Below are 27,867 nucleotides of genomic sequence, written 5' to 3' on the forward strand. Positions count from 1 at the left end.
TTGGACATCATAGTTGGACTCATGGCATACAGTACTTATGGAGAGAGAGAGAGAGAGAGAGTGAAGCTCCAATTGCATGAAGAGTTGAGCATGATGAGTATATATATAGAGGGAGAGACGGGCTTAAATGCGTAATTTCAACGATAATTTAATTTGAAAATGTTATTTTTAGGATTAAAAGAGATATTTGATATATTATATATTTATATTAATTAGAGATATAGTATAATACGTAAATATAAAAGTATTTAATTAATTATTCCTCTGAAATATCTAATTAAGTAACATTTTCCACATTTGATTATTATTTGTAGTTAATTTAGATTTAAAATTTTTGCAGATTTGCAAAGATCTACTTCATATATATTATTAGTGTAATCTTTTCCAATTTTCATAACTTTTCCTAATATTTGTTAAGGAATAATATGAATTCATCCAATCTTACTGGTTTTCTTTTGTCTAATCATAAGAAAAAAAATTAATCAAAACAGAGACCATAATTAACAATAGTAATGGAATGACGATCGATTTGAATGAACAATACAATTGAATCGTCACCTCAAAAGATTTCTTCGGCTTCCATCGAATACACCGCAAGCATGGTGGTGTTGGACATTGCTGGCGTCTCTTCGAACACGGCTATGGAACTCCGGAATCCGGCAAAGGCGTGGATATGCAGGTAATTGTGGCGATGCGGAGCAGAATCCAATGAATGCGTATCGCGGCCGGGACGTGGTTGAGGTCCTTGATGAGGATGCAGCGCCATTGGTACAAGTAGAGAGAAGGTCCTCGATCTTAAGTGATTTGATCGGAATGAGAACGGTCGTGACCTTGAATCATCATGTCCTTCCTTGTGCGTATCTGATCAGAATCGATCGTATTCTTGAATCGCATTAGCAAGATCGTCGTCACAGGTGACGGTAAACAGCACATCGAGATCTTCAGTTCGCAATTTGCACTTCAAAATTGTTACATAATTTTCTTAAAATTAGGTATGTGTGTGTGTACATTTCTTGTATATTTGTGTGTTCATTTGTTACCAAAAAATCTCTAGTTTGAAGATGGAGATGCAGTCACAACAAAAGATGATATGCACACTCTTTCAACACTTGGGGATCACCCAAATGCCCCTAAGTCGTCCTTCACCGATTGCCACTCCTCTTGAGTTTTCACCTCAACCAACTACTCAATCCAACCCAACCGATTTAGCCACGGATACTCATATGACCTAATATATGACACTTACGGCTACGGTGATAATTAAGTTTGATAATGACTTTTGATGAATAAACATATATTCACGGAGTTTGTTAGATATTTGCTATGTATTTTAAATACTTTGAATGAAACTTAATTTAATTAATAACTTTGTGTACTGAGAGTAATTTGTTAATTATTTTGTTATGGATTATTGGTGTGGTTGATGTAGAAATTATGGATATTACTTGTTAACATACTTCATATCGGTCAATTTTAGGTCATTTTTGGGCCCCTTTGGCAAATATGGGAATTGGAGGTGGAAAAAATTCGTTCTTTGAAGGCTAATTTTAGAGATAGAAATTATTTACGTCAACTCAATACATTTTTGTCTTTGAACTTGGTATTGAAAAGGTAGACGGAAACAAAATTGTCTCTAAAAATCAGTTAGAGATGAAAAACTATCTGTCTCTAAATTTAGAGGTAGAAAATTTTGTTGTCTTAGCTATAAAGAGGGAAAAAATTTCGTCTCTAAAAATAAAATTTGACTGATTTAGAGATAATTTTTTTTAGACAAAATTTTTATATCGTCTCTATTTGATTAGTGATGGGAGTTTTAGAGATATATTTTTTCTGTCCCTACAACTGATATTTTTTATAATGAAAGCAACCAGGTGCATTTTATCCTCAAATATATAATGGAGGATGAGTATCCCAACTTTGAAGAGAGAGCAAAAGGACACATCACATATGCCTAACTATTATTTCAATATCTTACATAATAAACTAAAGTAATATCTTAACCTAGTAATCCATATCCCTGTCTACCATAATAAACTAAAGTAGGTCTATCCTCTTTAATATGCTTGCAGGAAATACACCTATTATTTCAATGTCGTAGATGTCTATATATTACATAAGTTATTAGAACATATTATTAAAACTTTACCTTGAGATAAACATTTTTCTTTCAATCTTTGAAGTTAAAAATTATAAAAATTGATCCCTTTTTCATTGACTCTTTATTTGGTGCAATAATTCAAACTTACTTGATGACAAAGGTTATATGCTACAAATACTTTTTTAATTATTTTTTCATATAAAGTTTTATGGAGAAGAACAAATAGATTCTATTATTATGATCATGAGTTTTTTTTTTTTTTCCTTTCCTTTTGCTTTGAATCGGCATATTTGCATCACAATTGCACATGTCGATAAATTTATTAAAGAGAATGAAATAAGTATAATTTAGGAGCATAATTAAAAAAATATAAATAACAGTTGACTTGAAATACATAGTTCATAAGTGTGATTGAAATAACAAAAAATTTGAATGTTTAAATGAAAAAAAACATGCAAATAAGAGAGATAAAATGTATTTTGCCTTTATTATTTTTCTGAAAGAACAAATTTATTTATTTTTAATATTTGCATTCTGACTTATTGGATTAAAAATTGGTAAACTTTCCCCACCAAATTAGGCACAAAGAAAATGCTTTTATGTACTAAAGCTCTTTGCTTTACATGAAAAGAAAAATGTAAGCGATAAGAATATAACATATAAAGTCCTTTGCTTTATATGCCAACCAACGTAGATATTTCAGTTTTTTAACTATTCATTATTTCTTAAATTAAAGAAAAAAATATAAATAAATGAACCATAATCGAATGAACGACATGTTTCAGAATTCAGATAGAACATTTTTTTAAGTGTATAAAATACAACACAAATAATATATAATTTTTATTAAAAGGCCTACAGAAAAGACAAGCTTTGGATGTGTTCTCTCTGTTTCAGGCTCGACCATGAAGATGAAGATCACCTGATCACGCCACTTTCCCTTTTGTTGCTGATCCTTCTTGGTCGCTCCGTGTGCTGTCAATTGTCAAAGGCCAGCAGGCTGCAGTTGTAAATGTTGGCGCGATTTTCAGTTTCGATTCGGTGATTGGGAGAGTTGCCAAGGCAGCCATGGAAGCTGCGGCCTCTGATATCAACGAGGAGCCGAGCGTTCTCAATGGTACTAAGCTCAATCTGATCATGGAGGATGTACGTTGCAGCGTTTTCATGGGGGCAATTAGAGGTAATTAACTTCATTTTCCTTTGTGAACTCGCATACACCGTCATTGGGGTGTGCACTTGGTGGTGAACTCACTAAACACATCTATTCACCTAGAAATGAGGCACACCAAGTATGTATGTAGATATCTGTGTGTGTTCAGCCCTAGAGAAGTGTGAATTCAGTGATAAAAGAGGACATTATTGCCTGTGTTGCGACCAGACCAACTCGGTGGTTCTTTGTGAATCACCTTTCTATCATGTATTATATTTCATTTTGGTCAACTCTGGAGAAATTTGTCTACTAAAATCATGTTCATGGGTGTGGTTCCGCTGGTTTTCCCGGTAAAAGCACAAGGATTGTTGATTTTACGTACCCAGCCCAGCCTTTTATTGCGACAGGTCTAGTCATAGTGGCTCCCGTCAGCAGCTCAAAGTCAGTCAGGCGCTTGGGTGTTTCTCAAACCATTCACAGTAGAGATGTGGTCTGTCACTGCAGCTGCCTTTGTGGTTATTGCAGTGGTTATCTGGATTCTTGAGCATCGTGTTAACGATGATTTCCGGGGTTCTCCTAGGAGGCAGCTCATAACAATGCTCATGTAAGCATCATTGATATTTGAAAGCTCATTTCTGTTTTCATATTGTTTGTATTAAAATGTCTACATTTAGGGGTGCTACAACCTTCAACTGTACTCTTGATTATGTTTAATTCTTGACTTGAGCGCAGTCCCTATACCCGTGAATAACTTGATTGCCCTGCATTCTATTTGTGCAGGTTCAGCTTCTCAACTCCATTCTAGGCAAATCCTAAGATCACATTTTCACTTCTTTCCTGATGATAACTTGCTTTTTATCTGCTATGTCTGAACAAAAATAAAAAGAAGCGTGCACTTACAATAATGAGCAAAGATTAGTTGAGTTTAAGGAAACCTTTTTTTTCCTTTGTCTTTGTTCCTGAAGCATTTTATTGAGCTTTAAGTCCGGCTTCAATCCTTACAGTCCAGCCGCTTTCATCATCCATCACGGGAATTGACAGCCTAATTGCCGGAAGCAGGCCTATTGGCTATCAAGTGGGCTCGTTTGCTCATAGCTATTTAACAGAGAGTCTTAACATATCTGGATCCAGACTCAGTTCTCTTGGCTCCCCTAAAGAATACGAGAAAGCACTTCGGCTAGGACCAAGCAGAGGAGGAGTGGCAGCTATTGTAGATGAACTTCCATGTGTCGAATTATTTCTGTCAAGGCAGACGGATTATGGTATTGTTGGGCAGCCATTCACAAAGAGTGGGTGGGGATTTTTAAGTATTCTCGTTTATGATTAGATTAAGCAGATGCACATTTACATGATTTCTTTCACACAATTAACTATCCAAGGTCGCTTTGTGGAACATTTACTTTAGATTATACGCCATTCATTCATCCCGGTGAACAAATGTACATTGCATTACCTCGACAAATTGACGTTCGTCGTATGCCATTTTCAAGTGATGATATGATCATTGACAGAATTTCCGCACTAAAGGGCTTACTGGATGTCACTAAAGGATTTTTCAGAAAGTCTTCGCTAACTGTTGACATGTCCACGACAATCCTCAAGCTTGCTGAGACCGGGAAACTTCAGGAGTCACACGAGAAGTGGTTCTGCAAGCATGGTTGTGCATCGAAGAGGGGAAGAAGGCCTGAGCGCAATATTGAGCTCCACTTGAGCAGCTTCCGGGCTCTTTTCCTTCTATGTGGTGGCTTCACTCGAGCTCCCCTGCTAACGTTTCTCCTCCGAACTGTTTGCCATTACATGCGATACACCAGGAAGCAAATGGAGCCCTCTGCCTCCTCGTCCTCTGCGCGATCAGGTGCCCGCTTTTCGGAGTTCGTTCGTAACTTCTTCGACTTCATTGACAAGAAAGAAGAAGCTATCAAGATGATGTTTACTCAATGCGACAATGTTCAACCTCAGATAAGTGGATCAGGAATTTGAAGGCACGCACAAAGAATCCAATGAAAGTAGATCATCATGATATTCAAGAATAGCCGGAGAATGATGCCTTGAGGATCTCCCCCCCCGCGGAAGTATAAGGAAAGACGCCATTGATCCTCAATGAGATTGCTGTGATTCCAGGCATCATTCTCTGGCCATTCCTGAATTATCATGATCTACTTTCCGCAGTTGCCGCCCTCCCCACTTCGGACCGCCACTCTGTTCCATTTGCTTTTGCTTTTGTGATAGAAACAGCAAGACCACGAATAGCATCATGCATTTTAACAAAATTCTTGCCTCTTCCATTTAGCAACAGCCAAAATCTTTTTAGGAGATTAACCATAGATTGTACTTAAAATTCTTACAACCTCAAGGCCAAGACATATCAGCTAAATCATCAATATAAGAAATCTTGGCATCTTCTGCGAACAAAGACTAGAGCAAGAAGCATCACTTTGGCCCACGGACATGGTTCAACGGTAAAGCATAAGGAGGATAACATGAGCATTAGAGGTTCGAATCTCAATGGTAACATGAAAGGCAGCATTTAATGCTGGAAGGCATGTTGCCGTTGTGGAGGCAAGGTCTAGGTGCACCCTTCCGGGGGTCCCATTCGTATATTGTAAATGGGGTCCATGGGTAGGGCAGTTACTTCCCGAAAGTCCACTTCGAATGTCTATAGGTTGTCTTTGCATCCGAATTTACCCGGAAAGTGCATAAGGGGGAAAGGTTACTCGCCTCTAGGGATTAGTTGAGAAAAACTTGGAACCCCCACCAAAAAAAAAAAAAAAAAGCATGACTTTGCATCCTCAACTTCTAGAATTTTAGGGGGGAATTCTCTAATTCGTGAAGACTAGAGCATTGAGCTTCCTCACCCTTTCATGCAACTCCAGCTGCAACTATAGCAATAGGCAAACCTCCATATTTTTTCCACACCTTTCCTGCTACTAATTGATCGACTTCAACATCTCCGCTCACATTGGTAAACTGCATCCATGCCTCTGGTTCCTCTTAAATATCCAATCAGAAAATGTAACCTTTTGAATACCCCTTGATGTCGAGAGATTAGCATAATTTTGCAATATCAACATCAACCATCATCACTCGAAACATCAACATCTGAGTCATATTCACCCTCTTCAAAGTCATCTCCCTAGTTTATGGTTATCATCATGTAGTTGTTATCCTCATTCCTGTAAAAAAATAAAAAAATGACAAGTTAATACCCATAGAATTTGAGAATAGAACAAATTAAAGAGTACATAAAATAGTGAGTGAATATATAGTGAATGCTCAAAAATTGTGTAAAATTTTACAATTTTACCTAGACTCAAAAAATGCATTAAGATCTGTGATTTCAACCACCTCTTCCTTTCCTACCTTGACTCGTATCATCCCTGGCGCCAAGCAAATTTGTCCAGAAGCAAAGGTCTTCATCTTTTGGCAACACCACACATCAATTATGCTCAATGATGAAAAGCTAAATGAACCTCTTTTATCGTTGCAAAAGTTTTTGAAGTTTGGTAGCTTAAGTAGAGTCAACCTTTTTAATTTTGGAAATTCAATATGGCGGGTTGCCATCCCTTCCCTTGTAAAATTAATATTATTCTCTTCAATAATAATAATCTCTTCCATCATTTCACAACATTCCACTGATAGCATTTCTAAGTGTTGAAGAGACATGGCCATGGAAAGCGTAAACAGACTTCCTAGTTGAGAACAATCTCTGATAATTATATTCTTTAAGCTTCGAAAGCCTCCAATCTCATGAAGATTCTTGTTCCATAGAAGAACCAACTCAGGTAAGTCATGAAGCTCTAATCTTTTCACATCAACAAATTGCTCTATTGTGCCATTGAGATCAATAACATGTTTGACCCCTTGGCAATTCCGTAAGACTAAGTTGTCGATGATCGTTCTAGAAATTCGCTTCTGATGATGAGACGAAACCTTGGTTGAGACTTGGCATCCAAATATGCTCACTATGTGTAAATGTTCTTGTGTGGTAGCTAGAAGATCCCAGAGTTGTATCTTTCTTAAGGTTTTGAGGTCACTCAAATGAAGATATTTGATCTTAGGAAAAGTAACCTGCCAAAAGACCAAAACTTATGCTTTTATGATATGTAGGAATTATCATTCTTGTTCTTAAAATAAATAAAATTAAAAATAAATGATAAAAAAATTAAAATTGATACATATATAATATATATGTAATATTTACTTTCTTAGAACCTACAGATTCATATACTTTTTATAAAATTCAAAGTAATACCTATATAAAATAAAGTAATGCCTAATTATAGAAATTGAAGTAAGTTGACATAAATTTTAATTTAATTTCTTTGATTTCTGACGGCAATCATCAATAAGAATTAATATTATATATATACAAAGTATCAACCAACATATATTTTACATTTTTCTTCTCAATATATGAAGAAAATTTTCTACCATTAATTTTTTGGGGCTACAGAGAACTAAATTCATTATGTTTAGTGTTATTAGTATGGAGATTTTTTTTTTTCCTTGCGAAGTACATTAGAGACCACGTTTACAAAAGGAGGAAGAGCCCAACAAAACAAGTTGGCTAAATAAAAAAGGGCCTAAAGCAACAACAACGGAGGAAAAACAAGCTCTAACAACACAAAAACAGAAACTAGAGTAAAATAGGCAGGTCTTGACTTGGGGGATTCAACAAACACTAGCAAGGAAACAAAATCATTGTATGGCTTGGAGGCTAATTGAACTAACTATTGCCTCTTTATGGAGGAAGGAAAGATGACCTCAAAAGGTCATTGCTTGCATGTAGGCCATTTCTAAGCTAGTTAATGTCAAAATTCCTGACAAGGTTGCCATAACGAGCACCATGGGATATAAAGAAGAAACAAGATAGCCAACATTGAGAGAACTAAAACAAACAAACAAGTTAAAAATTTACTGGAAACTAAGCATGAGAACTCCATGTAGGTGTTGCGGTGCCTGTGGGTTGTTTTTGGTGGTTGATGTTGAGGGAAAGTGAAAGCTGCTAATGAAAAGAGTATGGATAAAGCAGATGAGATTTGCAAGGGAAGAATCTTTGTATGTTGAGTAAGGAGGTCATCATTGATGAACAAGACGTTGACCACGAATGACAAGAGGGTGGCCATGGTGAAGGTAGAAAATCGAGAGAAGCTTTAGTACTATGTTAATGAAGAATCCAACATTTGGAACTACTAGAAAAGAAGATGGGTCGTCCACTATTAGTGATGAGAAACCTTGATCGATGGCTAATGGCCAGAGCAGAAGTGTGACATATTTGCTAATAAGCCCTAATTTAGAGACAAAAACTCTCATAACCAGAGTAGCTCTAGAGTTAATATATATAGTTAACTTAAAATTATAATTATAAAATCGAAAGAAGGAATTAAAAAAAAATAAAACAAGCATTTGATAACATCTAATTAATAATGGAAGAAGATTCAACTTCAAATGCGTGAAATATACATTTGTTTTATCATGACTACATTTATAATCTAGAATAGCAGAAACAATAAAAATTAAAACAAAATATTTATAGTATGTTAGTATATTTCTTAAGAAGATTAAGAAGAGTTGGAGTATCCGTACCTCGTGATTAAATAAATGTGATACTTCAGACTTGGACTGATAAAAGCTTTTGAGATTTGGCAAATCTACAAGATTCAATGTTTTTAATTGGCAAAACTTCATAATACCATCATCGGTCACTCCTTTTCCCCTTGACACAATCACTTCCATTCCAGGACATGCTTGTACATGTAACTGTTCAATGCACGCAAGATGTCTAACAACAAAAGCTGAAAATGCATGTCTCAAACTATCACAATATCTAATTGATATAGTTTTTAGGTATAAATGGACATCATTGTCATTAGAGCAGTAGTCCTCGTCATTGAACCATATTTTTATCAACTTGGGCAGACTATTTAATTCAAGATCTCTCAACTTTGGGAACTCATCAATGAGTTTAAATTTAACTGTAGTACTTTGGATGATAGGGTTGAGGTCTTCAACTAATAATTTCAAAGAAGGACAGTCCCGAACACACAATGTCTCCAAATTTTGCAATCGTGAGAGCATATTTGAAGGGAACACGTTTACCAGATTATGACATTGGGCTACTTCCATGCTCTTCAGTTGAAAAAAAGATACTTTGTTTGATCCTTTTGGGGATTGGATCATTTGTTTGTTCCAAATATCTTCCATTGATAACACACTAATCGTCAAATCCTCTAAGATAGGAAAAGAAACCTGCCATATAAAATTCAATATTAGGCCATATACTTTTATATTTTAGTTTTTGATATTATTGTTATCAACATACAAAAGAATGGTTAAAAAACAAATAGTAGTAGTTAGCTTGACAATACAGACAGAAAGTAGTAGTTAACTCGTCTTAACTTTATTTTCTTAAATGATAAAAATAATTTAAAAAATAAAATGATTTTGTTTGTGACATTTTATCAAAAAACATATCTTAGAGAAAATATTCAAATAAAAAAATAGGTAGCATGTTATGGCATGGAGAAAGATTTGTTAGTACATATCCTTTCATTAAATATTAAAGATAGATTAGTTAGTACATATTTATGCCTTTCAGCACTAGTTAAGGTGCATTTAACAAGGAAATATATACGTGAAATATACATTTGTTTTATTACGACTACATTTGTAATCTAGATTAGTGAAACAACAAAAATTAAAATAAAATATTTATAGTATGTTAGTATATTTAACTTCTATAATAAATTATAATTGTATGTTGACACTTTAAAACTAAATTTTTGTTTCTTTGTTTTAACATATATATGTCCATTAGAAGAGTTGGAATATTCATACCTGATGATTAAATAAATGTGATGCATCGGACTTGAATTGAGAAAAACTATTGAGATTTGGCAAATCTACAAGCTTCAATGCTTTTAATTGGCTGAACTTAATAATACCATCATCGGTCACTCCTTCTCCACTTGCCTCTGACACTATCACTTCCATTCCAGGACATGCTTGTACATCTAACCATGCAAGATGTCCGACAACAAAAGCTGGAAATGCATGTCTCAGACTACCACAATTTGTAATTGATAAAGTTTTTAGGTATAAATGGTCATTAGAGTAGTAGTCCTTATTATTGAGCCATATTTTCATCAACTTGGGGAGACTATCTAACTCAAGATCTCTCAACTTTGGGAACACATCAATGAGTTTAAATTTAACCGTAGGATTTTGAATGTTAGCGTTGAGGTCTTCAACTAACAATGTCAAAGAATGACAGTTCTGAACACGTAATGCCTCCAAATTTTGCAATTGTAGGAGTATATTTGAAGGAAACACATTTACCAGCTTATGACATTGGATTACTTTAATGTGCTTCAGTTGAGAAAAAGATACTTTGTTTGATTCTTTTGGGAATTGAATCATTTGCTTGTTCCAAATATATTTTGCTGGTAACTTATCAATCGTCAATTTTTGTAAGACGGGAAAAGATACCTGTCATATAAAATTCAATATTAGGTCATACACTTTTGTGTTTTTAATTTTTGATTTTACTATTATCAACACAAAAAATATTTAAAAAACAGTAAGTAGTAGTTAGTTTGACAATATAAACAAAAAGAAAATATGTTCTTAAATGATAAAAACAGAAAGTAATAGTTATAACTAGTTCTTACTTTACTTTCTTAAATGACAAAAAATATTTTATTGAATAAAAATAATTTTGTTGGTTACATTTTATCAAAAAATGCCCCAAAGAAAATATTTTAAGTAAAAACTAGATAGCATGTTAAGATTTAATACATACCTTTTCATTAAAGATAGATTCTGCCATTGTAGTCCAATTTGAAGGGTTTCCCTCAATTGTTGCCTTCTCCATTTTGGGGCAGAAGCTTCTAAATTGTGGAAGTAGTGATAAATGTATCATTCCCAATTGACTGAAAATAATTGCTTCATCAGTTACGACTTCCTCTTCATTACAATGATCTCCTACTCCAATTATTTGTTCCATTATGCGACAATTGTATATTCTTAGTGTTTTGAGTTGCTGGAATGCTTTGGCGCAAGATGGGGAAAAGAGATATATCATGCTATGACATCCAGAAATACTTAAATAACTTAATTTGCAAAAAGATCCCCCACTACTTGGTGTAAACTCTCGTTGTGGCTTGCCATATAGATATCTCAAGTCTTGAATTTTGGACAAACCCATCTTCTCAACTCTATCCATCAAGAGGCGAAACTCATCAATACGGTGAATATCGACAATTTCCAAAACATTTGGGGATCCAACATGATAGAAAGGACCATCGCCTATGAATATAGAAAAATTAATCAATTTCTCAAATAGGTAGCGACATTCTTGCATCATAATCCTGCAACTGTTTGTTGAAATACCAACATGTAAAACTGTTAATTGATTCAATGATTTCAGCTCAGCAATACTTGCATTGCTCATTCCTCCACCCTCTATAGTTGTATCCCATTTTTTAAACATGTGTGTAACATACAACTCTTCTAGATGGATCAAATTGGATATCACACCCTTTGGAATCACCTTTAGCCAGCAGTGTCTTAGATCCAAGGACCGCAAACGAGTCAATTTTTCCATCTCTTGTGGCAACTCTTTTATAGATCCCTCAAAGCTAAGTATCTCAATGTGATTTTTTAAATTTTGAATTGTAGACAGGTCTCCCAATAATTCGCAATTGTTTAGACGTAACATCCGAAGATGATCCAACTCCAAAACCGATGATGGGAGCTCGAAAAACATCTTTTTGAAATCTAAAACTCTTGCCTCCTTCATGCCTTGAAAGAAATCTTCTGGAATTTTAGGCGAAGATTTTTCAGACTCCAACACAAGGGCATGCATTAGTGGACAATGGAGCACACCGGAAGGAAAACGAATTTGGTCATTATTGATCCTTAATGAGATTGCTGTGTGATGTTCCCAGGCATCATTCTTTGGCCACTCTTTAATATTGTGATTTACTATGAACTGTTGTTGCCCTGGCCAATCATGACCACCTCCCTGTTTTATTTGCTTCTCCCATGTGATAGAAATTGCAAGGTCACGAATAATGTCATGCATTTTAACAAAATTCTTGTTTTCTCCATTTAGCAACAAGCAGGACCTTTTCAGCATATTAACCATGGCTTGTACTCTATTTCTTGCAACTTTCAGCGTATCCACCTTTCTAAGGAACCCCAAGGCAAAGCTATATCTAACCAAGTCATCAATAGAAATCTCAGCATCTTCAGGGAACAAACAGCAGAGCAAGAAGCACGACTTTGCATCCTCTTCTTTTAGAAAATCATAGCTCCACTTCAAGGGGGTATAACCCAGCGGTTCACTTCCTTCAATGTATTTTATGCGGCAATTCTCTAATTGGTGAAGTGCATCTTGCCACTCAGCCTCTTCCTTGCCCTTTAATGCAGCTCCAACTGCAACTATAGCAATAGGTAGACCTCCACATCTCTCGCTTACCTTTCTTGCTGTCGAATCATCAACTCCAAAATCTCCTGTCACCTTCCTAAATAGCTTCCATGTTTCTTGCTCCTCCAAGTACCCAAGGCGAACACATGAATGAACCTCCATCCTTCTGAGGACCTCTTCGTCACGCGAGGTTAGCAAAATTTTGCAACCTTTGTCGCCAAGGCCTGAAGTGGGAATTCCAATTGCATCCACGCCTAGCACTTTCCAAAAGTCGTCCAATATTACCAGTATCCTTCTCTTCCCGTTCAACAATGCCTTTCGTAGCTCATCAGCTCTTCCTATCTCACTTCTTTGTTCATATTTGAAATCCAATTGGGATGCAAGCTCTTCTTGTAGTTTTGAGGTGTTTGGATCTTTAGACACAACTGCAATCGCAAACTTATCAAAAATTCCTAGTTCCTTAGCTTCTTTGGCAACCTCTGTCACCATCGTCGTCTTCCCAACTCCACCAGGCCCATGGACCCCAATCAAGTCAACCCCAGAATCCTTCAAAGCATTCTTGATTTTCTCAACAACTGAAGCTCTTGATTGGAACGTGGTATAATACTGAGAAGAATCAAAGTGCAGCTCCGAGTGGAAAGATTCATTGCGTGCCACTGGTGACATCTGTAGCAGCTCACCCCTACTTATCAGGTCACTGACTTCCAACTTGCTCTTGTCAGCTTCCATGCCCCTCTTGTGACGCCACATTAAGTTGGGACACGTGCAGCCCGGAAAACACCTGAAAGATTCTGTGTCTTGATGCAGGAAGTTGTCGATGTCTACTTCCATCTGTTCTACTTTCTCTAGCCAACTGGAGACCTCAGTTTCAATGACTTCCCCCTTGTTTGTGGCTCCGTCCACCATTCCCTGGATTCTCTCCTTTTTTTCACGGAGCCTTTTATTTTCTTGTTCAAGTAGCTGGACCTTGTTCTTGTATCGAATCACATAGGCCCCATGGCGCTTTACATATTTCATCACGCATTCTGCGGGCAAACCGACAATGCTTCCCAGACATGTGTCCATGATGTTATGTCAAAATCAAATTCCTCCCGTCCTGTGAAATGAGATTTCAAAGAGATAGCTATATACATGTGTGTGATGTGTGCCTGGAGATTAAGGAGGAGAAAATCCAAACAATATTCTTCTTTCTTTCTTTCTGTCTTTATTCCATCTAGGTTGGTACCATTCGAACTCATATCTTGATTCAACTGCCAAAGAAAATAAAAGAAAGAGAGAGAGAAAGAAAGAGTTAAGGAAGAGATCAATACATACCTCGCTTGAAAAGAGAGGAAGCAGTTGGAGAGACAGAAGGAGAGAGGTGAGTAGGTCTTCTTTCTTGTAAAGTATAAATTAAAGGGAAAATAGAGAGAAGAGAACAAAAAGAAAGAAGAAGAAGAAAGGCCCGAAAGGGTGTAGTTGGTGCTGTTGTTGGGGGGTGTGTTTGAGATTGTTCTGCTCTCTCTCTCTCTCTCTCTTATCTCTTCGCGTGCTTTTTTGTCTCCTCGTTTCCAACGCTACAATTGATTCTATGGCAGACCCTATCCACTTGAGTACTTTAGAGTAATTTAATTTAATATTTTTATATTAATTATGTTAGTATTTATTAATTAAAATATGAGATATAAAAAATATTTTAAATAAAAATATATTTTATATATTTATTACATTTATTTAGTAACTTATAAAGAAATTATATAATTTTTTTTATTTAAATTATTTAGATAAATTTATTTCTTCTTTTTCTTCAAATAAATTTATCTTAAAATTTACATATAAAAAAAAACTCATATACTCTTAATATATTTTTTAAAAAATTAATAAATAATTTAATAAAAAAATTAAATATTTTTCAATCTTATATTAATTATTCTATATCATATTTAAAAATTATTTTAATTTTATCTTCACACATCCCATATAATCTATGTGGGCATAAAGATGAACCGGACGTGAATTGTAACAGGCCATTCTATACTGTTGTTGGAGGCGAGAAGATAACAGGCCTCGTGACAAAGATGGGCTATCAATGATTGAATAAAGAATTATTATTAAAATTATTTTTTTTAAAATTATTATCCTTACACGATCTCTCATCGCTCATAACTTTAATTTCGACAGAAGAGATAAATTACAGAAAAAAAATTTGTCTTATTGCATAAGAAAAGAAATTAAATCTACAATCTATTGGTATAAATTTTAGCTTATCACGATTTAATTACTTAATTTGTATTTTTTATGAAATATTATTAGTGCAAAGGACAAATCAGAAAGTTACTTGCGTTTTCCAATAATAAAGATGCGCATGAATGAATAGGAATTTATTCTGATTGCATCCATAGCAACGGTGACGTAGCCTACCAATCAAAATTAAACTAAAATATACATCAATTAAAGTTATGATATAAAAATTATCACATAAACCTTAATATATTTAAAAATATATTAAGAAATATTGATTATCTTACAACTAAAAGATTTATGTAACAATATTAATACAAATTTATGATAAAAGAAAAATAAAACTCATCAAGTAATTTAATTAAAAATTAAACATAATTATCTATATAATATAAATAAATGATAGATAATATTTAAATAAAATTAAAAAAATAAGTCTTAGTGATTTGCTAGAGCAAGCTAAATATTGTGGCCTTTTCACAGGTATTGTTGCTTGTTCAAAGGTTTTGAATGTCTCTCATCGTCAGTGTGCCATTGACCCCTTATTTTTTATCCTGTTGAATTTCACTATCTTAAATATTTGAAAGATATACTTACTTATTCTGAAATAATTTTTTGATTGAAAGTTGATTTTCTTATAAAAGTGCCTTGGTTGGCATTAATATGGATTAGTGCTAGTTGTTTTTGGAGGTCGAGTTACTAAAGTACGAGATTAGTTAAGATATTAACCATTAGATTGGATTTTTCTCTTATTGTCATAATAGAACCTTGTAGTGTATGTTTCTCTAGTTATTATCAGATGAATCTATGATTGGCGTGCCGCATTGCTTATCTTTTGCTTAGTTACTGCTAAGATGGCTTATTTTAAATGTGAAGTCATTAAAACACCAATAATACTTGTTGTCATAAATTTTAATTTAAAGTTAATGTACATAATTTATTTATTTATTTTTAAATTTTTTTACTTACCATAGAGCTAGAGATATCTTGGGAATAAATTTGAGAATTAATACTTGCTTGGAGGAAAGATCTCTTTTCATCCTATACCGTGCTTTGCAGTACTGAATGAATAATAAATAATATTATTATTTATTATAAAAGATCGGGTTCAAATTTTGCCTCCTTTGAAGTTAAGGAACGTCGCTATCGCTTTCCGTGACATAGTTGTGTGTGTGGTTTAATGTGTCGTCATTTTCATCTTTTTATGATACTGTACCTGAAAACGACCTTCACGTGGATTAGGATTCCTTCTATCGAAGTCTTGGAAGGCATGCGTCACCAAACTAGTATTACCATCCTATTAAAGATTTAAGAGAATATGTTTATCCCAAATTTATTAAAATTTGAGTTGGTTCATTAAAAAAAAAAGTTATAATATAAAAATTCAAAAAAATTATCACATACATCTTAAGAAATTTAAAAGTATAATAAGAAATATAAATTATGCCACAATCAAAAAATTTATGTAACAACATTATAAATTTAATTAGATATTTTATTAGTAATAAAAGAGTTTATTAATGTAAAGATTTCCTTTTTCAAAAGCAAACCAAACAAATCAAATGGGACACTACAAATGAATTCAATACTCTTTTAAGTCCTCAAAAGTTAAATAGTACCTATAGGCACATACACCAAATCATAAAAATTGAGACTTGCATCTTATCCATACTTGCCTTCTTTTAAAGCAATCTTACCCCCAAGAGGTATAAATTATTTAAAATTAAAAAAATTATAAGCGACATCGTCAAACAAATGAAATATGCAAAACACCAAACCTTCACTAAAATACATAAAATGCTCAAAAGTAACAATAAATCAAAATAAATAAACCACACAAAAAAGAGGTCCACAAACGATTCCCTGGTCACAAAGAGCTCCAAAATAAAAAAAGACACAAGTTCATTTTTATACTTATGCAAAAACACTATGATATTATAAAATTCATTAGATATTTTGTTAGTAATAAGAGAGTTTAATGTAAATGTTTTCTTTTTCAAGAGCAAACCAAACCAATCACACCACAACATAACATAATACTCTTTTGAGCCCTCAAAAGTTATATTGTACCTATCAAGCATATAAATCAAATCATCAAGAAAGCGACTTGCATCCTAGCCATGTCCTTGCCTTCTTTTTTTTTTTTTTTTAGGCAATCTTATCTTCAAGAGGCACAAATTATTTAAAATTGAAAAAGATATAAGCCACAACACCCAATAACTAAAATATCTAAAATACCACACCTTCATTGGGCAGTAAAATACATGAAATGCTCAAAGGTAGCAATAAATCAAAATAAGCAAACCACACAAAAAAGAGCTCCACAAAGGATTCCCTAGTCACAAAGAGCTCCAAACTCCAAAAGAACACAAGTTCATTTCTATACTTATGCAAAAACACTGATATTATAAATTTCATTAAATATTTTGTTAGTAATAAGAGAGTTCAATGTAAACGTTTTCTTTTTCAAGAGCAAATCAAACAAATCAGACCACAACATAATATAATACTCTTTTCAGCCCTCAAAAGCTATAATGTACCTATCAAGCATATACACCAAATCATCAAAAAAGCGACTTGCATCTTATCCTTGTCCTTGCCTTTTTTTTTAAGCAATCTTATCTCCAAGAGGCACAAATTATTTAAAATTGAAAAAGGTATAAGCCACAACACCCAATAACTAAAATACGCAAAACAACAAACCTTCAGTGGGCTATAAAATACATGAAATGCTCAAAGGTAACACTAAATCAAAATAAGCAAATCACACAAAAAGGAGCTCCACAAATGATTCCCTGGTCACAGAGAGCTCCAAACTCCAAAAGAATACAAGTTCATTTTCATCATTAATTATGCAAAAATACTATGATATTATTAATTTCATTAGATATTTTTTTAGTAAAAAGAGAGTTCAACATAAACGTTTTCTTTTTCAAAAGCAAACCAAACAAATCAGACCACATCATAATATAATACTCTTTTAAGCTCTCAAAAGCTACGTTGTACCTATCAAGCATATACACCAAATCATCAAAAAAGCGACTTGCATCCTATCCGTGTCCTTGCCTTTTTTTTAGGAAAACTTATCTCGAAAAGGCACAAATTATTAAAAATTGAAAAAGATATAAGCCACAATACCCAATAACTAAAATACGCAAAACACCAAACCTTCAATGGGTAGTAAAATACATGAAATGCTCAAAGGTAACAATAAATCAAAATAAGCAAATCACACAAAAAAGAGCTCCACAAAGGATTCCTTAGTCACAAAGAGCTCCAAACTCCAAAAGAACGCAAGTTCATTTTTATACTTGTGCAAAAACACTATGCTATTATAAATTTCTTTAGATATTTTGTTACTAATAAGAGAGTTCAATGTAAACGTTTTCTTTTTCAATTGCAAACCAAACAAATCAGATCACAACATAATATAATACTCTTTTAAGCCCCCAAAAGCTGTATTGTACCTATCAAGCATATACATCAAATCATCAAGAAAGCAACTTGCATCCTAGCCATGTCCTTGACTTTTTTTTTAGCAATCTTATCTCCAACAGGCACAAATTATTTAAAATTGAAAAAGATATAAGCCATAACACCCAATAACTAAAATACGCAAAACACCAAACCTTCAGTGGACAGTAAAATACATAAAATGCTCAAACGTAACAATAAATCAAAATAAGCAAACCACACAAAAAAAAAAGCTCAAAAAAGGATTCCCTGGTCACAAAGAGCTCCAAACTCCAAAAGAACACGAGTTCATTTTTATAATTGTGCAAAAACACTATGATATTATAAATTTCATTAGATATTTTGTTAGTAATAAGAGAGCTCAATGTAAACGTTTTCTTTTTCAACAGCAAACAAAACAAATCAGACCACAGCATAATATAATACACTTTTTAGCTCTCAAAATTTATATTGTACCTATCAAGCATATACACCAAATTATCAAAAAAATGACTTGCATCCTATCCTTGTCCTTGCATTTTTTTTTTAGGCAATCTTATCTCCAAGAGGCAAAAATTATTTAAAATTAAAAAAGATATAAGCCAAAACAACCAATAACTAAAATACGCAACACACCAAACTTTCAGTGGGCAGTAAAACACATGAAATGCTCAAAGGTAACACTAAATCAAAATATGCAAATCACACAAAAAAATGCTCCACAAAGGATTCCCTGGTCACAAGGAGCTCCAAACTCCAAAAGAACACAAGCTCATTTTATAATTATGCAAAAATACTGAGTTTATAAATTTCAATGTAAACGTTTTCTTTTTCAAGAGCAAACCAAACATATCAGACCGCAACATAATATAATACTCTTTTAAGCTCTCAAAAGCTATATTGTACCCATCAAGCATATACACCAAATCATCAAAAAAGCGACATGCATCCTATCCGCGTCTTGCTTTTTTTTAGGCTATCTTATCACCAAGAGGCACAAAATATTTAAAATTGAAAAAGATATAAGCCACAACACCCAATAACTAAAATTAACAAAACACCAAACGTTCGATGGGTAGTAAAATACATGAAATGCTCAAAGTTAACAATAAATCAAAATTAGAAAATCACACAAAAAAGAGCTCCACAAAAGATTCCCTGGTCACAATGAGCTCCAAACTCCAAAAGAACACAAGTTGATGTTTATACTTATGCAAAAAGACTATGATATTATAAATTTCATTAGATATTTTGTTCGTAATAAGAGAGTTCAATATAAACGTTTTCTTTTTCAAGAGCAAACCAAACAAATCAGACCACAGCATAATATAATACTCTTTTCAACCCTCAAAAGCTATATTGTACCTATCAAGCATATAAACCAAATCATCAAAAAAGCGACTTGAATCCTGTCCATGTCCTTTCCCTTTTTTTTTAGGCAATCTTACGTCCAAGAGGCACAAATTATTTATAATTGAGAAAGATATAAGCCACGACAATCAATAACTAAAATACGCAAAACAACAAACCTTCAGTGGGCAATAAAATACATGAAATGCTCAAAGGTAACAATAAATCAAAATAAGAAAATCACACAAAAAAGAGCTCCACAAAAGATTCCCTGGTCACAATGAGCTCCAAACTCCAAAAGAACACAAGTTGATGTTTATACTTATGCAAAAAGACTATGATATTATAAATTTCATTAGATATTTTGTTCGTAATAAGAGAGTTCAATATAAACGTTTTCTTTTTCAAGAGCAAACCAAACAAATCAGACCACAGCATAATATAATACTCTTTTCAGCCCTCAAAAGCTATATTGTACCTATCAAGCATATAAACCAAATCATCAAAAAAGCGACTTGAATCCTGTCCATGTCCTTTCCCTTTTTTTTTAGGCAATCTTACGTCCAAGAGGCACAAATTATTTATAATTGAGAAAGATATAAGCCATGACAATCAATAACTAAAATACGCAAAACAACAAACCTTCAGTGGGCAATAAAATACATGAAATGCTCAAAGGTAACAATAAATCAAAATAAGCAAACCACACAAGAAAGAGCTCCATAAAGGATTCCCTAGTCACAAAAAGCTCCAAACTGCAAAAGAACACAAGTTCTTTTTTATACTTATGCAAAAAAGCTATGATATTATAAATTTCATTAGATATTTTGTTAGTAATAAGAGAGTTCAATGTAAACGTTTTCTTTTTCAAGAGCAAACCAAACAAATCAGACCACAGTATAATATAATACTCTTTTTGAGCCCTCAAAAGCCATATTGTACATATCAAGCATATACACCAAATCATCAAAAAAGTGACTTGCATCCTATGTGTGTCCTTGCCCTTTTTTTTTTTTTGGCAATCTTATCTCCAACAAGCACAAATTATTTAAAATTGAAAAAGATATAAGCCACAACACCCAATATCTAAAATACGCAAAACACCAAACTTTCAGCTGGCAGTAAAATACATGAAATGCTCAAAAGTAACATTAAATCAAAATATGCAAATAACACAAAAAAGAGCTCCACAAAGGATTCCCTGGTCACAAAGAGCTCCAAAAGTTCATTTTTATACTTGCGCAAAAACACTATGATATTATAAATTTCATTAGATATTTTGTTAGTAAAAAGAGAGTTTAATGTAAACGTTTTCTTTTTCAAGAGCAAACCAAACAAATCAGATCACAACATAATATAATACTCTTTTAAGCTCTCAAAAGCTAGATTGTACCTATCAAGTATATACACCAAATCATCAAAAAAGTGACTTGCATCCTATGTGTGTCCTTGCCCTTTTTTTTTTTTGGCAATCTTATCTCCAACAAGCACAAATTATTTGAAATTGAAAAAGATATAAGCCACAACACCCAATATCTAAAATACGCAAAACACCAAACTTTCAGCTGGCAGTAAAATACATGAAATGCTCAAAAGTAACATTAAATCAAAATATGCAAATAACACAAAAAAGAGCTCCACAAAGGATTCCCTGGTCACAAAGAGCTCCAAACTCCAAAAGAACACAAGTTCATTTTTAAACTTACGCAAAAACACTATGATATTATAATTTTCATTAGATATTTTGATAGTATAAGAAGAGTTCAATGTAAACGTTTTCTTTTTCAAGAACAAACCAAACAAATCAGATCATAGCATAATATAATACTCTTTTAACCTCTCAAAAGTTATATTGTACCTATCAAGCATAAACAAGAAATCATCAAAAAAATGCTTGCATCCTATCCTTGTCCTTGCCATTTTTTTTAGGTAATCTTTTCTCCAAGAGGCACAAACTATTTAAAATTGAAAAAGATATTAGCCAAAACACCCAATAACTAAAATACGCAACACACCAAACTTTCAATGGTCAGTAAAACACATGAAATGCTCAAAGTTAACACTAAATCAAAATAGGCAAATCACACAAAAAATGTGCTCCACAAAGGATTCCCTGGTCACAAAGAGCTCCAAACTCCAAAAGAACACAAGTTTATTTTTATAATTATGCAAAAATACTATGATATTATAAATTTCATTAGATATTTTGTTAGTCAAAAGAGAGTTCAATGTAACCGTTTTCTTTTTCAAGAGCAAACCAAACAAATCAGATCACAACATAATATAATACTCTTTTAAGCTCTCAAAAGCTATATTGTACCTATCAAGCATATAAACCAAATCATCAAAAAAGTGACTTGCATCCTATCCGTGTTCTTGCCCTTTTTTTAGGCAATCTTATCTCCAAGAGGCACAAATTATTTAAAATTGAAAAAGATATAAGCCACAACACCCAATAACTAAAATACGCAAAATACCAAACCTTCAATGGGCAGTAAAATACATGAAATGCTCAAAGGTAACAATAAATCAAAATAAGCAAACCACACAAGAAAGAGCTCTACAAAGGATTCCCTGGTCACAAAAAGCTCCAAACTGCAAAAGAACACAAGTTCATTTTTATACTTATGCAAAAATGCTATGATATTATAAATTTCTTTAGATATTTTGTTTGTAATAAGAAAGTTGAATGTAAATGTTTTCTTTTTCAAGAGCAAGCCAAACAAATCAAACCACAGTATAATATAATACTCTTTTGAGCCCTCAAAAGCTATATTGTACCTATCAAGCATATACACCAAATCATCAAAAAACGACTTGCATCCTATCCGTGTTCTTGCCTTTTTTATTAGGCAAACTAATCTCCAAGAGGCACAAATTATTTAAAATTGAAAAAGGTATAAGCCACAACACCCAATAACTAAAATACACAAAACAGCAAACCTTCAGTGGGTCGTAAAGTACATGAAATGCTCAAAGGTAACACTAAATCAAAATAAGCAAATCACACAAAAAAGAGCTCCACAAAGGATTCCCTGGTCACAAAGAGCTCCAAACTCCAAAAGAATACAAGTTCATTTTTATAATTAATTATGCAAAAATACTATGATATTATTAATTTCATTAGATATTTTGTTAGTAAAAAGAGAGTTCAACATAAACATTTTCTTTTCAAGAGAAAACCAAACAAATCAGACCACAGCATAATATAATACTCTTTTAAGCTCTCAAAAGCTATATTGTACCTTTCAAGCATATACACCAAATCATCAAAAAAGCAACTTGCATTCTATCCGTGTCCTTGCCTTTTTCTTAGGCAATCTTATCTCGAAGAGGCACAAATTATTTAAAATTGAAAAAGATATAAGCCACAACACCCAATAACTAAAATACGCAAAACACCAAACCTTCAGTGGGCAATAAAATACATGAAATGCTCAAAGGTAACAATAAATCAAAATAAGAAAACCACGCAAAAAAGATCTCCACATAGGATTCCCTGGTCACAAAGAGCTCCAATATATAGGATGCCTTTGAATCAAATATAATGGTATATGAAAATTTTCATAACTGCCCTTGAATCAAAGGAAAGGCATATAATATATCATATAATATATATGATGTCTTAAGAAGGGCAAATTGGTTATTTGGAGTCCTGACCCATAAAGGTTAATTATTTTGTGGATAAAATATCTATATATTGTGGAATTTGATTTTTGGGAGAATTTAATTCTTATTTAAGAGCATGGGAAAATGCATGGATAATTAGGAATTAAAAATGGAAGCTGAGTACGGTAGATTGGTGGCACTTGGCAAGATCCCATGAAAGGGTTTCAATTAAAAATATGGTAATAAGAAATTAGCTTGATTATGTGTAAATGGGACACTTGGCAAAATCTTGTGAAGCAAGATGTGGGATTAAAAAGATATTCAAAAAGAAAAAGGAAAATGGTTTTTCAAGCACTAAATGAGAGTCATCATGGTGTTGATTAAAGAAATTCTTCATTAAATTAGATATTAGTCATGCATTTATGTGGGAAAATAGTGGGAATAAAGTAAATGCAAATAAAAAGGATTTTGTCTTTCAAGAGTGATATAGTGAAAATTGTCTCATTTATATTAATTAAATAGTGATAAATAAGAGATTCAATGGTTGGGGATTTAGCTTGGAGAGGATCAAGATCTAATGGCTACAATTAATTCTTGAAAGTGGCATGGATTGCCAAAAACATATATAGATAAATATATAATAAGCCTAATAAAAAAAATGGATGATGGAGATTTAGTCTCTAGTTTATCATCAAGGGTAGAGATTTGAAGAGACTAGATGGAAAGGATTGTGCTTTTCTTCACGGGTGGAGATTTAGTTTCATCTTGATTTATGGCTAAGAATAAACCATCTTAAAGCATAAGGATAGTGCTAGTTTCAAGGTTTAGGATTTGTTCTTTAAAAGAATGATCAAGGGCTAGAAATTGGTCTTGAATTTGTGAGATGGCAAGACATTATATATAAAGAAGAAAAATCTCTGGAAGTTTTCCTTGGTGGAAGAAAATTAGAGAACAAAGAGAGAGTTCTCTCGTGAGCTTCCAAAGGAAAGGAAGGTAAGATTTTGATCGAAGTCTTTTCTAGTAGAAAGAAAGAAAGAAAAGTCTTCATTCTCCCTCTCATCTCTTAGTCTTCAAGATCCTCTAATGTTCTAAGAATCTTTTTCTTAAGGTGGTTGTAAGCAAATGAAGTCTTGGAAGCCAAATCTTGTTAAAGCTCTCAAGAGATTTAAGGTAAGGGATAACCCCAAGTGCTAAGGTTTTGCTTGCAGTTGTAAGTGCTTATTTATGAATTGCATGTAGTGGTCACATTTGCATGATATATGTTCTAGTGTACCTATGGCCATATGGAGGACTAGTGTTGTGGGAATGGTTGGTTGTTGCCTTAACCTATAGAGGTTATAAGGGCATGGAAGACTACCCATTGTTGCATTGCATTTTGCATTACATGCTTTCCTCATGTTACATTTACTTATGCATGGCACCCTTACTGAGCAATGGCTCATAAGATCCTTTGACCTCTTTGTAGGTGGGGAATCTTCACAAGGAAAGAGTATCTTGGAAGGCTGAAATATATTTGAGTAAGAAAGGTTATGTGAAGATGTATGTTTTTGGCTTGTGTAGTGTAAGTGATGTATTTCTTTTTGTTCAAATGTATGTATGCTTGACGTGGGAGAATGGAGGAAAACTTTCTTATTTTTGAGGTATTTGAGGTATTTTAATATTCTAGAAAGTTGATTTAAAAATAAAATAAAAATAAAGGGCTAGGATGTTACTGCTATCAGCAGGTGCGCGCAAGTGATCCGCACGGGCGGCTGAGGTGCTGCCACCCCGTTGCTGCTGTTTTTTATTTATTTTATTTTATTTTATTTCTGAAATTTCTACAATAAAAGCATGTTTATAAAAAATAAATAAATGCAAATTTGAGCCTCCAAAATATTTATTAAATTAAAGTAAATTTTGAGGCATTTTTGAAAAAATTCCTATATTTTGGAAAATAAAACAAATGAGTATTTCCTTGAATTTTGGGAAAATGGATGAGAAAACCTAATGTTTTGAATTTCAAAAATCTTACTTCCTAAAGGTTGGAAATTTGGTATATTTTTGAAATAAATAAAAGGAAAATAAATTGAGGTTTGGCTAAAGAAAAAATTATTAAATTTTTCAAGAGGAGTTTAACCCAAGTATTTTTCTAAGGTAATTGAGAATAAGAAAATGGGTTAATAATTAGGCCAAAATTTATTTTCTAATAATTAAGGCCTTGTGCCATAGTTAGAAAAAAGCGAGTGTGTTTTGCTTGTTTTTATTGAATCTTGGGAAAAGTCATCATTGGCTCTTCATTAAGAGCTAGTTTTAATTAAGGGTGACACTTCACCAAGGTTTCGAATTTGTTTCCACGAGATCTTTGATATTTTTTCCAAATCCTTGACTGGAGCGAAAGGAGGAGCGAAGCCTAGTTCTCACTTAGAACATTTCTTATTGAAACATAGCTCGTCTCTTCATTATTGTCTTAGCAAGTGAATAGTTAGTTGATTATTCACGAGTAACGCCCATAAGTGGGAGCGGGGCGTTACAAATAGACCGTTGTAACCTACGTTGACAGTCGTCGTAGCCTGCCAGTGACTGGAGCAGGGCGTATCTGTCTTCAGGCCAGCACTTCCAAGCATGCCTCGGTCGTTCTCGCCTTCATGCCCTTTGCCATGTGTGTTTCTCTGCCATCGCCAAAAGCTGGGTTTGAGTTTCTGTTATACCTTGCTTGCTGTTGTTACTTTGGAGAGTATATTGTTGTGGGTTTTTTATGTTCACTGTTTACTGTACAATTGGGTAAACTTCATATATATTTCGTTGCTGTTTGTGGGTTTTGGCAGCTCTAATATAATTATTGTTTTCCATTGTTGTTGTTGTGTCAACAACTTGCATACATGGTTGCGTTGTTGTACTAACAACTATCTCACTAGTCTTAACAAGGGAAAAGAATCGAAATGAAACATCAATGGGCAATCGTAGATAAAGAATTCTTAAAATCATTTAGCATAAGACAATTAAGTGCCAAAAGAAAGATTTTGTCGTTCTCCTTTTCGCCAACTTCTAAAGATATTAGACCACCCTTCATGTTCAATAAAAACTATAGTTTTAGACACTAAGTATTTCAGAAGTTATGACTTTCTTGAGAAATCATACCAAACAACTCATAGACAAGGAATTAAGAATTGGATTTCTCAAGTCAATTATGTAATCCACTTACACATGGACATAATAGATTTCTAGTATTTCAGAAGTTATAACTTAAAAGCTCATTTTATCATGATATTGTAAGTTTCATTTAATATTCTATTATGTTGAGAGAGAAAGAGAGAGTTTCATTGTAGAGTGATGTAAGATTCATCTATAAATAAATTCAATTTATTATATATTCTCCTAAATCTCTAAATTTACGACTTATTACTTTCTAATATAATCCAAATATAATATATATATGTATGTATTTATGTGTGTGTGTGTATTTCTTGTATGGCCTAAAGTACAATATATATTCTAAATAAGGTCATTTGTTACATAATTTTCTTAAAGTTATGTATATGTGTGTACATTTGTTATCAAAGGATCTCTAGCTTGACAACGGAGGTGTAGTCATAACAAGTGGTGATATGCACACTCTTCCAGCACTTGGGGAACACCTAGATGCCCCTAAGTCGTTCTTCATCAACTGCCACTCATATAATGTTTCCACCACCTCAACCAATTGCTCAATCCGACCTAGCCGATCTAGCCATGGATACTGATCATGACCTAACATACGACACTTATGGGTACGGTGATAAGTTCAATAATGACTTTTCATGAATAAACATATATTCACAGACTTTGTTAGATATTTATTATGTATTTTAATTAAATACTTTGAATGAAGCTTAATTTAATCGATAATTTTGTGTATTGGGTTAATTATTTTGTTATGGATTATTGGTGTGATTGATGTAGAAATTATGGATATTACTTGTTAACATGCTTCATATCGCTCAATTTTAGGTCATTTTCGATCCCTTTCGACAAATATGGGAATTTGATGTGGAAAAAATTTCGTCTTTGAAGGCTAATTTTAGAGATAGAAATGATTTTCGTCTCTAAACTCAGTATCGAAAAGGTAGAGATGGAAATAAAATTATCTCTAAAAATTAGTTAGAGATGGAAAAAAATTTTGTCTCTAAATTTAGAGACAATTTTTTTTTTTTTTTTGTCTCTAACTATAGAGAGGGAAAAAAATTTGTCTCTAAAAACAAAATTTAACTGATTTTACCACCAATTTTGTCAAAATTTAGAGATAATTATTTTAGACGGGATTTTTATTTCGTCTCCATTTGATTAGTGATGTGAGTTTTAGAGATAGATTGATATCCGTCTCTAAAAGATTAGAGACAAAATTTTAAGGATTTAAAGATAGATTTTTTTTTGTCTCTACAATTGATATTTTTTGTAATGATGGAAGCTACATTCATTTTATCCTCAAATATATTATGGAGGATGAGTATCCCAACTTTAAAGAGAGAGCAAAAGGACATATTGCATATGCCTAACTATTATTTCAATGTCTTACATAATAAATTAATGTCTATTCTCTTT

The 27,867-nt window shown here is 33.2% G+C and overlaps 1 protein-coding gene, 1 long non-coding RNA gene and 1 pseudogene across 2 annotated transcripts in view; 2 read left to right on the forward strand and 1 right to left on the reverse strand.

Annotated features, from left to right (window-relative positions):
• The first annotated feature begins 599 nt into the window (after positions 1–599).
• On the forward strand, positions 600–5,228 carry LOC127791019 (glutamate receptor 3.7-like; annotated as a pseudogene).
• LOC127789629 (probable disease resistance protein At4g27220) overlaps positions 4,543–27,867 on the reverse strand; it is a 33,855-nt gene continuing 10,530 nt past the window's right edge. Inside the window, exons 4-8 of the mRNA XM_052318566.1 lie at positions 11,050–12,887; positions 10,086–10,736; positions 8,835–9,497; positions 6,553–7,316; positions 4,543–6,421 (exon numbers count right to left, since the gene is read on the reverse strand). Of these exons, the coding sequence (XP_052174526.1) occupies positions 6,382–6,421; positions 6,553–7,316; positions 8,835–9,497; positions 10,086–10,736; positions 11,050–12,887 (3,956 nt within the window). The 3' untranslated portion in view covers positions 4,543–6,381. The remainder of the gene's footprint in view (positions 6,422–6,552; positions 7,317–8,834; positions 9,498–10,085; positions 10,737–11,049; positions 12,888–27,867) is intronic.
• On the forward strand, positions 24,208–26,823 carry LOC127789630 (uncharacterized). Its single transcript, XR_008020625.1, has 3 exons — positions 24,208–24,303; positions 24,419–24,480; positions 24,776–26,823. It is a non-coding gene; the product is annotated as an uncharacterized LOC127789630 (long non-coding RNA).

This window comes from Diospyros lotus, chromosome 14 (genome assembly GCF_014633365.1).
Source record: "Diospyros lotus cultivar Yz01 chromosome 14, ASM1463336v1, whole genome shotgun sequence".
In the NCBI taxonomy this organism is placed as follows: Eukaryota; Viridiplantae; Streptophyta; class Magnoliopsida; order Ericales; family Ebenaceae; genus Diospyros; species Diospyros lotus.